The sequence below is a fragment of the Apodemus sylvaticus genome, chromosome 23 (assembly GCF_947179515.1).
Source record: "Apodemus sylvaticus chromosome 23, mApoSyl1.1, whole genome shotgun sequence".
Classification (NCBI taxonomy): domain Eukaryota; kingdom Metazoa; phylum Chordata; class Mammalia; order Rodentia; family Muridae; genus Apodemus; species Apodemus sylvaticus.
The window spans coordinates 5,701,337-5,716,422 of record NC_067494.1 but is presented as its reverse complement, the minus strand read 5'-3'; the positions used below and the strand labels follow the sequence as shown (position 1 = coordinate 5,716,422).

The window sequence follows — 15,086 nt, the reverse complement described above, 5'->3', positions numbered from 1 at the left end:
TCAAAGAGGTATTTGAATATCCTCCTGATAAGTCAAGTAGATAGTGCAACACTTTCAAGGTAGAGAAGTGTAAGTTTGCACTCTCTTTAGGTAAGAGAGGTGGCTGTTGTGTTCACATAGTGTGAACAAAGGTCAGACCTGAGGAGAAAGGCCACTACCACTATTTGTAGGGTGGAAGTGATTCTGAAGACTCTCTTTTCCACTGACTTAGTAGGCAGTCACTGGGGGTTGCATATTCCATTATGATATGATATGATATGATATGATATGATATGTTTGGCTCTTTCTGACAACTGAGAATGACAGGAAAAGGGGAATGGAGTCTATTCTGCTTTAGTTTTCAGGCCATTTTCCTAAATGCCTCCCGGTCATCATGACTAAGGTCAAAGTCAAGCAAGTGGTCAGACTGTAAATACACCTAAGGAGGAAGACTGGAGAGAATGGAATACAATGTATGGTCTGTGTGAGATGAAGGAAAAATTGGAGCTGTTTTCCCGATTGGGTGTTGTATGTGAAAGGCTCAACAAAACATCCTCATTGAGATGCTTGACATGTAGTGAGATATGGATTTGGAGGTGAGGGACCAGTCCCACTAAAGACTGATACTCAGAAATGCTCACATTCCCCAAGCATAAACACAGGCACTATGAATAGATCTTAGCTTCTGAAACCACTGTGGAAGTTGACTATAACTCTGTCATATCTTCACTGAAAAGTTCCCACCACAATGAAAGCATCTAGTCATGCTGTAGAAAAAAAATAATCCTTGTTGAGACCTCTATGAAGATGCATGTATAATGTCCTAACACGACCTAGTAAATATCATGGGTCTCTTTGTCCTATTAATACATTATTCTGAGCACATTCACGTTGACTTCACATTGAATGAGAAGAGACATTTCTTCATCACCCACATTTAAATCCTAAGCAATTACTACAGCTCTGTCTGTTTGTATATCAATATAAATTGAAATTGATATTTATTTGGATAATTGTTACTAGGAACTTACCTTAATATATGTGTGTGTGTGTGTGTGTCTGTGTGTCTGTGTGTGTTTTATATGTATATATAACACAACATATGTGCATATAAGGTAATAGGTTACATGATAATGTAGGATGAATGGAAGGCCCTAGACATTAGATGAAGGGACTGATGCTCATAGATCTCCCTGTCTTAATCTTCTGGGATTCATAGCGACTATGCTTCAAGATCTCCAAGCCAAGATCTAGGTTGGAAGTTTGTATCTCCCAGCCTCCAGATTAGGATCACAGGTGAGCCTTCCAATTCTGGATTGTAGTTCATTCCAGATATAGTCAAGTTGAACCGGGAATAGTCAGTGGACCCTTGCATAGCTTCTGTATGCAATGAAAGACTCAAAAATGTAGGGGTGTGGCAGAAAAGATAAACACTGTAGTAAAATAACTTGGATTCTAGTACGAGAAAGGGTTTTTGATGTATTTGTTTAGCTTGTGAAATCTCCAGAAAAAATTGAATGGATGGATTATATATAAAATCAGCATTTTGGAAGATCTGCCCAAATAATGCTCCAGAAATAGTGACAGGAACAAGAATCCCTTAATGGTTCAGGGATGAAGAAATGACAGGGGAAATGAATTAGCTGTGATCTTTGGAGCCAAGGAAAAGCCAGGCCTTTCTCAAAGGAAAAAAAATAAAGTGGTCATTGCACTGTACATGTGGGAGAGTAAACGTTTGGAGTTAGTTGAAAATATTAGTCTCACATAATATTTGGTAAGGTTTTTTTATGCTGTTCTACATTTGTTCAAAATTTAAGATGCTGGACATAGATAATACGGCAGTGTTACGTTGTTTTTTGAGGCAACAGTATCACAAAAAAACTTTAGTTACGGATTTTATAATCAGCGTATAATTTACTGTCTTTAAGATGACCATAGTTACTTTAAAACAATGTTATCCTTCCAGTATTTCAAGAGACCATGAATCTTCAGTTTTAACATGGGCTCCGATTTGCCAGGTAGGAGTTAAAGAGTTCATTATTCTTCTCGCTGTCAATTTCCTAATTTACAAATGAGCAGAAGCAATTAATGCTTGCAGTTTGCCTGTATTAATTACAGTCGCAGGCAGATTTGTGAGCCATTTTGTAATTCTTTTTGTCACATTTTCTCTGTGTTTACTATCTCAGCTTGATGCTTGTTGACACCCTGATTCATGTTTTGGTGAGCTAGATAAGTTTTATTCATCTGGAGGAATGAGGTATAAAGAGGTCAGATCCTATAAACATGCGAACGTTTCTAGTGTGTGCAGGCCATATATCTAGTTTTAATTTAATCTTTGAAAATGTCGAGGGATTTCTGCAGCTAAGCTGTACAAATCGATAAAATTTATAATCAAGGCTGTCTAATCTCTAAACCTAATATAAAACCTCACAGCTATTGATTATACGTGAAGGATCCCCGAGCTGTTAATCATGCATGAAAGCACAGAATAAATGGTGGCTTCAGAAAAGGAAATGGACTAAGAACCACTGGCTCCGCAGCCCGTACCGTTCTTTTAGAGCCCCTAAAGCAGGCGCAAGCCAGGCATTTGTGTTTGATGAAATCAAGCTGTGTGCTAAAGTGCTTCGACGGCTGTGATCACCTTTGAAGTTTCCTGACCAGTCTAAGCTTTTTTTTTCTATAATAATTCAGAAGTCTCTTTTCTCCAAATATGAGATTGATGCAGTTCCGTGTCTTTGATCAATTTCTAGAAGGAATGGAAGAACAGTACGTTGTATGCTAAGCTCACCATTATGCTGAAGGGCAAAATGGGAGGTAATGTTTTTATGGTTATTTTTACGGGGAGGGAAGAGTTCCAGACAGTCTGTGCCCTTAGAATACTGCATCAGTTATAATGTAACACCCAGTCGGTGTTCCAGTTGTGTAATTTACCACTGTAGGAGTTTGGATAAGAATATGTGTGCCAATTTATCCTTTCTTGTAGGCCCAGTCTCGCAGTATAAAGATATTTGGCCTCTAATGCAGATTGGCATTTATAGACATGATGTACTCACTGATGTACAAAATAGAATGCTTTACCAAGTGCCACGTTGCAATGGTGGGGAAGGTTACTGGGAAGCCACTGAGTCAACGTGTATGTTTCATCATTCTCCAGTGCTGTTACTTCAGCATTAGCAGTCTTTAAGGGAACAGTGGAGAAATACACCTGCCCTCAAAGAGCCTCTGGAAAGGGAGATAAAATAAATCTGTTTGTCAGTCATATGGTTTTGTTTCTGCTTTATTTTGTTTTAAGCTAGGGAGGTTTCTTAGAGTTTAATAAGAAAAACTCCAGGGCAGGTAAAGTGTATATCTCAGCAGTTATGCAGGAGAGAGGAATGGAAAAGAGAATGAGGAACGAAATGGAAGAAACAAAAAACAAAAACAAACAAACAAAAACCAACCAAGTAAAAATACCGTGATATTTGAGTTAATCGATCAAAGATGTCAGCCACATGGAGACACGCAGCCACTTTATGGGAGGCGCACTTGCAGAAGGAATGAAGACTGGAGTGCTCATGAAAGCGTGCTTTACACCCTTAGAACAGAGATGTAAAAGAAAACCTATGTTTTTCTGAATAATTCAAAAAAAACTAGGCAGACTTCATTTCTAGGACAGAATAAGCTCCTCTGCCAGGACCAGGAACTGTGAGCAGAAAGGTCCCTTAATTTAGTGCTAATTATTCTGCCTATTGCTTCAGCATATCTTAAGGTGAACCTAGGAGGTGAATTCTTCCTAGGGGGAATTCTGCCTTCCTTTTAGCCTCTGGTCCTTAGTCGAAGCAACTCAAATGTTTCATCTCCCAAAAGACATGTTAAAGAATATTTCATACCAGGACACTGTGTGACACATGCTCATTACTTAATAAATGTTCGGTACTGTACTATACAATCCATTAATAGTGAAATAAAATTCTTAAGTTATTGTGCTGTGCTGGTAGATCTAATTATATAATTCCCCCATAGGTACCAAATCGATTGCAGTCAGTACCTGTAAATATTTTGTCACTTAACAAGTATAGATCAGACATGTGCTATAGATACTGGTGTTCTTGGGTGACCCAGAAATCTCCTGAAGAATGGCTGGTTTGGTCTTGTTGGCCTTTGCTGGTATAGCTACTGTGGCTCAGTTCAGCCAACACATACTCTAGAACTGGAGTGCTCAACCTTGCTAATGTTGTGACCCTTTAATACAGTTCCTCATGTTGTGACCTCCAACCATAAAATTATTTCATTGCTACTTCATAACTGTAATTTTGCTACTGTTATGAATCATTATGTAAAGATCTATGTTTTTCAGCAGTTTTAGGCACCCATGTGAAAGTGACATTTCACCTTTCCCAAGGGGCCAAGACCCGCATCCTGAGAACCACTGTTTTGGGTGTGTGGGCAAGCAGGGGACTGGGAGTTCGATGAGATATTGGCACAATGCCAGCCCACTCTCTCTTTTCCTCACCCTGGTAACTGAAGTAGGCCATAGGAGACAAGGCTAGCGCCAAAAGAGAAATAGAGCCATTTCTGCTTGTGGGAAAACCTGACAGGTGACTGGAATTTTGGAAATCCAGTGAAGAGGAATTGGAGTCATCTTGTAGTTCTTACAAGGGAGAATATGTCTTCTAAGAATTTTTTTTTTTACTTATTGAAGTAAAAATATTCATAAAAATAAAATCTGCCAGTGAGTGCTATTGTCAGTGTCTATGGTAAGTGTACAAAATATTCATGTCATTTTTTTTCAGAGCATCCTATGAAGAAACTAGTTTCTCCTCTTTCAAAGGGATGAGACATTCAAAATCCCTCTTTTAGAATTATTCAATGGTTGTATACAGCTAATTTGTATCATCTCATATAACTGGTTGTACTATAAAAAAAAGTTCTGTTATAGAGTTCGTTTCTTAAGGGTAACAAAAACTCGTTATTTAGTTGTGTGTCCTAATGTTAAATATTTTATAAGAAAAATGAAGATTGTTTCTATGCTAATAGTTGATATTATTTTCTTTAAATATCTTTTAAATATTTCTTCAAATATAGACCAGTACCTATAGGAATTGCTTTAAAATTTTATTTAATACCATGCGATAGAGAATGTAAGATAGATCAGTGTACCATTCCTTGAGTTCAGTTGCACGGTCTCACACACTGTAACATCAAAGACATAATGGAGCACAGCAAAGGGTTGCTGCAGTTTTGTGATTCTTCAATTAGCCCCATTTTTTAAACTGGGTCTATTGGAAAGATCTGAAAGAAGATCTATTAGTTGGAAGAGAAAGACATTGTCTTCTTCTTTTTATTTCATGCCAATCTTTAAAACAAACAAACAAACAAAAAACCCAAACTGTTTGCTTAGTATTATTAGAAGACGGTGCTGATATGTGCAGCGTCTGACGGGCCCCAGCAAGGATCTGGAGAACAGTGAGGATGCCTTGTCTTGTAATGGGATGATAGGCTGAGTATGGCTTTGATGGCACCTGGTAAATATGACTGGGACTCTGCAGCATGGCTGAGTGAGCCAGACACCCTCTGTCACTGTGTATCCCTTGAGTCTCAGCATGTCACTTCAACCACTCAGCCAGAAAACCAAAAGAACTGACAGTAGCTTTGTGATTCTTCCTGGTCCTGCGGCTCACTCATGTTACAGCACGAATCAAGTCATCCCCTCAACTTGCCATTAACAAAACTTGACCCGTGGGAGCCGAGATGAAATTATTTGGGCATGGCTAATGATGCTGTAACATTGAAAAGACATGAAATATAAAAACTCTATCACGATCAGTTCTTGCCATGAGAATAAGAACAAAAACACAGATATTTGAGGCAAGAATAGAACATGCTTTCTTACAATGTCACAATTTCCTTTCCCAAAGTACAGCTCTATTTTTTTTTCTTTTTTATTTATTTTATAATTTACTTGGATTCCAAAATTTCATCATGTTCCTATCTGGGTTCACACTGGCAAATATCTCCTCTGACAGAAAATTCACTTTCCTTGTATTTGTTTTTATAAATGGAATAGAAATTGTGTTTTGCAGTGAGCCTCTCAGATTTCAGAGGAAAAGACAGCCAGGAGCCAGCAGCGCCTGCCATGCTCTGGTGTTCCCAGGCTGTGTACATCTTTGACAAGAGCTTCCTTTTTTTTCTCCTCATGAGCTTTGGGATATCTTCTATTTTGGGATATCTCTGACTGACAGCTAGATAGAACATTTTATCATTAAAAACTGATTCTAGGGGAACAGGATCCCTGTCTTCTGTTCTCGTATGGTTGCTAAAGCTCTGTTTTTATAACCCCTTCAGAATACCTGGAGATTATCACGACAAAAGGATATAAATATTGATCTGTCTTGTCTCACATTGTTTAGCAAGTACCAAAAAAGAAAATGAAAGAAAGGAAGAAAGGGAGGGAGGGAGGGAGGGAGGGAGGGAGGGGGAAAGAAGGAAGGAAGGAAGGAAGGAAGGAAGGAAGGAAGGAAGGAAGGAAGGAAGGAAGGAAGGAAGGAAGGAAGGAGGGGAGAAGGAAGGAAGGAAGGAAGGAAGGAAGGAAGGAAGGAAGGAAGGAAGGAAGGAAGGAAGGGAGGAAGGAGGGGAGAAGGAAGGAAGGAAGGAAGGAAGGAAGGAAGGAAGGAAGGAAGGAAGGGAGGAAGGAGGGGAGAAGGAAGGAAGGAAGGAAGGAAGGAAGGAAGGAAGGAAGGAAGGAAGGAAGAAAATTATTTTATTGATACCTAGAGAGTATTCTTGCTGTTGAACAGTGGCTCAAAGTGTCAGCAAGTCCTCTCTGTCCATGTGGCCTTCCCCCCTCCCCCCAACCATTTGAAAAGAATCAAAATAGTTCTTCATTTTATCCTATCAAATTAAATTCAACTTTCTGCAGATATAAATCCTTACTTTGTTCTGTTTAATAGTAAAGTGGATACAATGAAGAATGACATTTTTGCCCATGTGCTAATTATATAATACTGGCTGTGGACTTGATACAGTTTTTGCCACCCGTTTATAATTATTTTAGATATAATATTGCCTTTCTTGCTATAATAGCTAAGAAATAAATGGACAATAAATGCTAGAAAGCATTGAGAAAATTGTAAATTTTGCTGGTCAATATTTAGCCAGCTAAGTGGAGCCACTAATTCTGACATTTCTTACTGCATTAAGAAATATTATGGAATAGAAGGATGGTTTAGCTAGCACTGACTCTTGTTTACCAAGGCTGGCACTTGAGTTTGGACTCAAGTTTGATCCCAGTGTCCCTTGTGAAGGATGGAGATAATTCCCACAAGTTTGCCTTGCTCTTTTTTACATGCATTGTGGTGCAAATATGGGGATGTGTGCACTAAAAAGGGAAATGGAATATGTAATAGTACAGAGATCTACTTGAATTCATAGGAGAGGAAAGAAGAAGAAAGGTTTCTGCCTGTTTGTATGTGTTATCTCTGTTAAGAGTGCTCAAAATTCTTGGGATAAAGGTTAAACTTCAGAACGACTGGACTTTGCATTTCTTCCTGTTCTTTTGTTTATTCTGTTTCCAGCAGTGTTCATGGCACATCACAGCGCATGTGCTCTTAGGGTTCCTCCACTCCTCCTTGAGTCCTAAGTGAACAGTGTCTATCCAGCCTTACCTGTTGGTTGACAGTGTTGGAGGGATATGTTCAGTGAACAATTTCAAAAAGAAGGTAATATTGAACATGTGCAATTTCTTTTATCACCTCACTGTAAAGGAGTGCCTGACTTACAATCTCCAACCTCAGGTTAAATGATTGTTTTTCTCTGATGTTATATGTAATAAATAAGCTATACTGATTGATATATGCTGTATCTCAGGGATAGATTTCTTTCTAGGTATTTTATGGGCCTTGAGTTTGATCCTTAGCACCAAAAATGATGGAAGGAAGGAAGCCACATGGATGGATATATTCAGTCCCCTAAGCTGAATTCTTACCTGTTACTAAACCATCATTCTCATAAAAGATGCAAGCATGTACACACACACACACACACACACACACACACACACACCATGGGTATAGTGAGATACATGACTATTATTTTCTTACAGCAAAATGGGTACAATAATTGTAGAGATGTGTAAGGAGACCGTGTTTGTTACAAAAATAGATCATCAAGTCTTCAAACTGTAGAAACGAATTGTGCAATTGACAAACCCCAAGGCTAAGTAATAGAAGAAAACATGCAACTTTAGAAACAAAAGTAGGCTTTCTTTTACTGTTCTGAAACCCCACTGAGTTTCTCCTAGTTGATTTTTACACACACACACACACAGGATACACTTTCTGGAAGCTGTTCTCAAACTAAAGATATAATCTCCTAACATTTTACAAAGACAAATAATATAGTTCAGGGTTTTTTTTTTCTTTTCCCCCACATGTGAAAATGAATCTGAGCTTGTAGTACTTGGGTGTTCATGTGTGGGTGTATTTGTTTTGTCCATTTCAGTTTAGAATGCACAGCTGATTCACAAAAAGTCTTAACACTGAAGAGCCAAATTGATGGAGTTTGATTAAGAGCAATTTGTTTCACTTATTTGGGGCTCAATTTAAAGACAAAAATCTAAAAATAACAAACCACTATTTTCCATTCTGGGCAATATCAGTGAAACATGATAATTTTTAGGAGCTCTAAAGACAATAGCAAACACTGTCCATACATTAGTATCTATTCAAATAAAGATTTGGCTACAGGGTTAAATGGCTCCTTAATCTACAAGAAGGAGAGCTCAGGCCTGAGGAACACAGGCAAGGATTTTAGACTGCGATGGTTCCTAGGAAGATAACACTGGGATGAGCAGAATGCCACTGCAGAACAAAGACTGGTGTCTGATATGACCTCTGCTGTTCCTCTACTGGGACTCTAGAAAAATGTAATTGTTTAGAAAATAATGTAGCATGAATGTGCTGGATTTTAGTGAACTTTCTTAAGCTCTTTCTTGAATGGATATGTATTCACAAATAGTTACTACTCTCTTTCTTTCTAGGTCTTGGCCCTTCTCATTCTCTCTCACACACTATTGTAAGGTCTCAATTATGTTTCTCTGTCCCTCACAGTCTCCCCTCATTTGCCCTGCACCTTCCCTTTCCCCTTTATCCACTCCCTTTCTGTCTTTGACTTTCATCCTTTGTGCACATACTCCTTTCCTTTATGAAGGTAGGCCAATGCCTCTACTCAGATCTCTCCTTCAGAATGCCTCCAGTTATTTAAAACACAAATTGCTTCAATTATTGCTTCTGTGCTTTACTTCTTAAAATATAAATTAGTTCAATTATTGCTTGTTTGCCTTACTTACTAAATTAGGACATGGCTAAATGGGTCTTCACATTCCTTGTTTCTAATACACTTCATGGTTAACAAAGCAATAAGATAATGATATTGAATCACTGTATCATCTCATCTCTTAAGCGCAGAATCTTGATGTTTTTTTTCCTTCAAGAGCACCATATTTTCTAAGACATTCTGTCTGAGCACAGTAGTTATATAATACCTATTTATATACTTGAATCCAAATAGTCACCCAGTTTTTCGGTCATTTCTTCCTGTGTGGTATCTAGTCTGCCTGTTTCTGATGTCTCTTCTTATTCAGCCCAGATTAGATCCTTCCATATTGCAGTAATTGTATTTCCCTACCCCAATGTCTCTACATATGACATGACCTCCAACTTTACTTTTCCAAGACTGTTTGATTGACTATATTGAGTCTCTACTCAAAAAATGTAGTTCAAGTTCAGCTCAGACTCCTAGCACAGCAACAAAATTCGCTCAGTGTTAGTCCAACCAGTCTTTCCTATATTTTATCCAGCTGGGTATTTGTAAAGCAACCAAATGGGAATACGTAGTTTTCTTTTTTGCAATTACGTTCCACATTTTTCCCATCTTATTTCTTCTGCTTTTCTATTATTTATCTAAAATATGTCTATAGATCTAGAGCTCTTGTCTTCTGAGACCTAATGCACATGTCTCCTCTGTTTGACAAGCAGAACTTATCACTCCCCCTTGGGTTCAGAGATACTGCCGTGTTCCGCTTATGTCTTCCTTAATCTAAATATAATCTTTTTCTTGTTTTATCATCTTCAATAAATAAGAGGTAAGCTCCTCAGACATAGCACTATGTTTTATTCATTTTACTACCTTCTGTACCATTTTGCACACCTTCATAAGAGTCTGTTTTTGTTTCATATTAGATGAATAAGTTGGAGGCCTTTTTATGTGACCATTTGCTGCGTTCAGAGCTCTACATTTTACATAGTGCTTTTTCCTAAAGTTCTGATAACACTTTGCTGAACGACTCCTTTCACATCTTGCCTAGCCTATATCTACATGAACATGAGTAGGGACTGGGTTCCAAGCAGAGCTATCTAGAAGGACAAAAACAAAAACAAAAAAATGTAAAATTATGTTTAAATCTCTATTTAACAAGAATAGGGTAACCGATTGCATTTATTCAATCTATGGAAGCGAAAAAGCTATGAAAGTAATCTATTGACTTTGTTAAAAGATTCTTCATCAAAAATTATTTTCTTAATAATATATTGACACGGATTTTGGTGGTGACACACATGCATAGGACTAATTATGTACTTTTTCCTGATTTGTATTGAGTTTCATATGCAATTCACTACGAATACCAAACAAGCAAACATCCAAATACACACAAACCAAATTATCCAAGTGCACCAGGGAATTCTTCAGTTATTGTCATATTTTGGTTTTTGCAACTATGATTTAAAAAGAAAAAACTTAACAAGGAGAGGGTTTATTATTTCTTGTAGTTAGACTCCATTATCAAGGGAAGCCAGGGCAAAAGCGGAAGCAGAATCCTGGGGTCAGGACCTGAGGCGAGTTTATGGAGGTATAACATTTACCTCTTGCTCCCCACAACTGCTCAGTCTGCTTTACTATAGAATCCAGGACTGCCTGCCCAGGGGTAACACAGCCCTACCAGGCTGGGCCCTCCCATATCAATAAGCATCAAGAAAATGGCTCACACTGTCACCCACATGCCAGTCTGATGAAGGCAGTTCTCAGGTGAGACTCCATCTTCTCAGATCCTTCTAGGCTTGACAAAAGCTAACCAAGACAGTAACTTATCTATCCTCTGCGAAGTCTGAGCTATGTGAGAACTTGGGGAGCACATAAGGCACTGACCTCTCTCACCGTGTATGAAGTATTAGATTGTGGAATAGCTGGCAGCTGCCCAGAGGTGAAATGGAAATACGGAGAAAGAATACCATGCGTACAGAGAAACGCATAGAAAGAGCAAATACCAGATTCAGAATGAGACAATCTATGTAAACAAAAAGCATCACTAAGCAGGAGACTTTTACCAGTGGTGGTTTTTGTCATTGATCTCTGGAGGTCACTCACTTAAATATTTTAGGTGTTTTCTGACTTCCTCATTCTGGATACAAATAAAGACCTTATAGACAAAATATGATTCACACTAACTATGTCCACTAAGGGAAGTCTTGTTGCTCTCTAGCGATGGATAGAATTAATGTAACTGTTATTCTTTAGTCAGCTGCTAGATTCCAGAGACAACAACTGATGGGAATTGCCACTTCACAGGGGAAAGTATTAGCATAGAGTTAAATGTGAGAATGCCTGTATGATTACAAAGCCGCCGTGACCCTCCTCTCAGTCTCTCTGTGTGCTCTTAGGACACTAAACAAGATCAAATCTGGTACAGCAGGCAGACTAAAGTCTGAAGAGCACCCACTAATATCTAAAACTGAAGCATTAGATTCTAGCAGTGTTTGATTTGTTATGTGTACACAGGGAATATTTAGTTTTGAAATTTTAAAGTATCTCCCACTTGGGATTGTTTCCCATCACACGCTAGAGCCATTGAACTGGATTCCCAATTTGGGCTTACCATCTGTGTTACATTCTAATTATTTTTATAGAGCTGAGATTTTTAACATCAAATATAAAAATGTATAAAAACATTCAAAGTGGGCCTTTTGCATTTGTTCTGCTTTTATCCCTGCTGATTCGAGGTTGTTGTCATCAGCATTGGTATTGAACGCCCTGAGTGGGTTCTGGAAGGCACCAGGAAGACCTTGATCTTGGCCTCCACTATTTTTACTTTTGTCTAATCGATGTCTTAACATTTTGCTGTGTTCTGGTTTCTGTGCTGTATATGGTTCACCATGGCCCTGACTCATAGAGTAATTATTTTGATTAAGTTAGACAATTAAAGTCAGTCTTGCATGAGGAACGGATACCGCTGGGAGTCAGTGATGGATGGGCTCCAGTCTTCTGAATGTTCAGTCATGCCAGCATTTTCCAGCTGAGTGAAAACTCCCCTCCTTGTTTGGTTAGTATGACAGCTAATGGGTTGTTAGACCTGAGTGTCTTAGAAAATAAGTCACAAAGAGATCAAGGAGGCGAGAAGATGGTGTTACTAGCCACATGTGTTCTTGTAATTTTTCTACATCTTTTATTTGTGTTGATGAACAACATCATTACTGAAATAATTAGTGTTAATTAATAGCTGTGTCATTTTTGGTAAATGGTAGTTTAGTGTTACAATTAGACTAATTAGTACACACCATAGCTTAGTGACATGACAAATCACTGAGCGGTGCACATTGACTCTTGTCCCTTCTGATGTATGAGCTGATCTACTTGCTTAATAATGATGAAGGGAAGCAACAGGGAACTGGACAGTGACAACCGTCAGGCATTGTTTCGACAATTCCGGGTCTATTTGCTGCCTAGTTCCCAAGTACTAGGAATTGTTGTTGTTTGATGTTTTTGTTCTTTGCTTACTGTTGTGTCATAGTTGTTGTCTCTAAAACTAAAGTAGGAAGTCTCTAAAACTTACCAAAGTAAAACTATGAATAGGTATAACACCAAAACCTAAAGATTCTCTTGATATTCACTCCATTTGCGTATGCCGTGTTCCATTCAGTGTCACACTCTTTAAAAGTATTCCCAGTCAAGTTGACATCTGTCTGCAACTTTGATTTATTTTGCAGAACCTATGCGAACGCCGAAGACTTTAAAGATTGCTGAAATCCAGGCGAGGCGCATCGCAGTGGACTGGGAGTCCTTGGGCTACAACATCACTCGCTGCCACACTTTCAACGTCACTATATGCTACCATTACTTCCGCGGCCACAATGAGAGCAGGGCGGACTGCTTGGACATGGACCCCAAAGCCCCTCAGCACGTGGTGAACCATCTGCCACCTTACACAAATGTCAGCCTCAAGATGATCCTAACCAACCCGGAGGGGAGGAAGGAGAGCGAAGAGACGATCATCCAAACTGATGAAGACGGTACGCACGTGTTCGTTATCTTCACGGGGAGACAAAGAATGCCGTCCTTTCTTTACGTTTACCCTATGATACCCATCGCTGAACCAAACCTAGAAACCCACCAAATTCTCCCAGCCCAGTTCACCTCTAACAAATCACGTGCTCTTTAGAACAGAATCCAAATAGTAAATGGCATGCGCCCATGCTGTGCTTTGAAACAGTAATGAGTAAATCCTGAATAAGGCTCTTCTTACCAAATGTGAAAAACAAAAAAGTTAATATCCACGTCACTCTATCAGTTACCTTTTGGCTAACTCAATTTCTAACGCGTCGTGTGTGCATTTTGTAAACCATACTAGCTAAAATTGTTTTCCGAATACTTGAAGGTAAAATACTCCATCTGGTTGCAAGTGGGTGTGTGTGTGTGTGTGTGTGTGTTTGTGTGCGCGCGCGTGCGCGTGTCACACTGGGCATTTTATAACCTGTGGTTTTAGTATTAAGAGCATAGTCTCCTGTTTTATTCCTTGGTGGTAACATTTAAAGCCAAGATGTCTTAATTGATAGCATTTCGCTTCAGCTACATGAGTTTTACACTGTCATTTGTTTTTATCCATTCACACTTTAACGGTGCAATTTCCCTTGATTTTATCCTTCGATACACTTTACTATCTGGATTTTCTTTCCTACAAACAAAAGAAGGGAGTCAGGTTTTTGTAATTTTCTTAATTACATTATATTTTTTTAACTGCATTTGATTACACAAATGACTATGTTAATGTGCAGATAATTAATTGCTCTCGAATTTTGCCTTAACCATTTGCCCTAACCCGTACAAATTCACAACATATTATCTAGAATCAGTTTATAAATTAGAAATAAGATAATTTCTCTATTTCATTTCAGTACTATTTTCAGGTCTACTTTTATTTTAACCTCTGTGTTGAGAACTTTTTGTAGAAACTTCTGTTTTTCTAAACTTCAGTTTAGTTGGCTACACTGACTTCAGTTACATGAAGGAAGATTAGAGTTTCACAGTCTGAATACTGCATGATCCCTGTGGTAGTATCTCATGTGGTAGGCTTTTTCCTTTTTCTTGTTTGTTTTCTACTCTATAAGTAATACTTAATGGCTGATGTAGAAACATTCATGATGTATTTGTGAGTAATTTATTCTTCATGACTGTTGAGTTTCTTCACAGAGTACTGGAAGAATATCTCAATGTTCAGAGATAAGGAAGAACAACCAAATCATGCTTATTGTTGCAAAGATCAATGAATTATGATGATCTGATTAAGTCAGTCTTACTAAATTATTGTTGTTTCATATACAGAGAAAAAGAAATAAATTATCAACCATCTAATAAAAAGATATAATTATGTGAAAAGGATTCTGGGGACCTCCATAAATCAAGGTCCCAAAGCTAGACCCATTTCCCATTATAACCTTAGGGTAAAATTTATACTTAATTTATTACACGTGCTTTTTTAATGCATGGGCAGAATTTTTTGTATAAGGCTCTGTTTTCATTTATCATTTCAGCACTCATGAAAATCAATATTATGAAGTTAGCTCAGCAGAAAATCCTGGTTTGGGGACATTTTTTAAGGCTACAAAGCTATTTTAAAATGTACATTTATTACATTTTAGAGTCTGTAATGCTTATTTAATATAATCTTTCTACGCACCTATTTCATTTTTCTTTTCCTTTCTTTTTTTTTTTAAGTTATTTTTGAAGGACTTCCTCATGCTGAAAACAAAATTAGCCAAAACAGCTCACAGATAAATCACCAGCACAGGAACAAAAGTCAG

The 15,086-nt window shown here is 38.1% G+C and overlaps 1 protein-coding gene across 3 annotated transcripts in view; it reads left to right on the top strand.

Moving 5' to 3' along the window:
- Nucleotides 1–15,086, top strand: part of Ptprk (protein tyrosine phosphatase receptor type K) — a 510,436-nt gene that overhangs the window by 369,166 nt on the left and 126,184 nt on the right. For all 3 annotated transcript variants that reach the window (XM_052169637.1, XM_052169636.1, XM_052169635.1), the window contains exon 8: nt 12,996–13,298. In XM_052169637.1, coding sequence (XP_052025597.1) covers nt 12,996–13,298 — 303 coding nt within the window. The remainder of the gene's footprint in view (nt 1–12,995; nt 13,299–15,086) is intronic.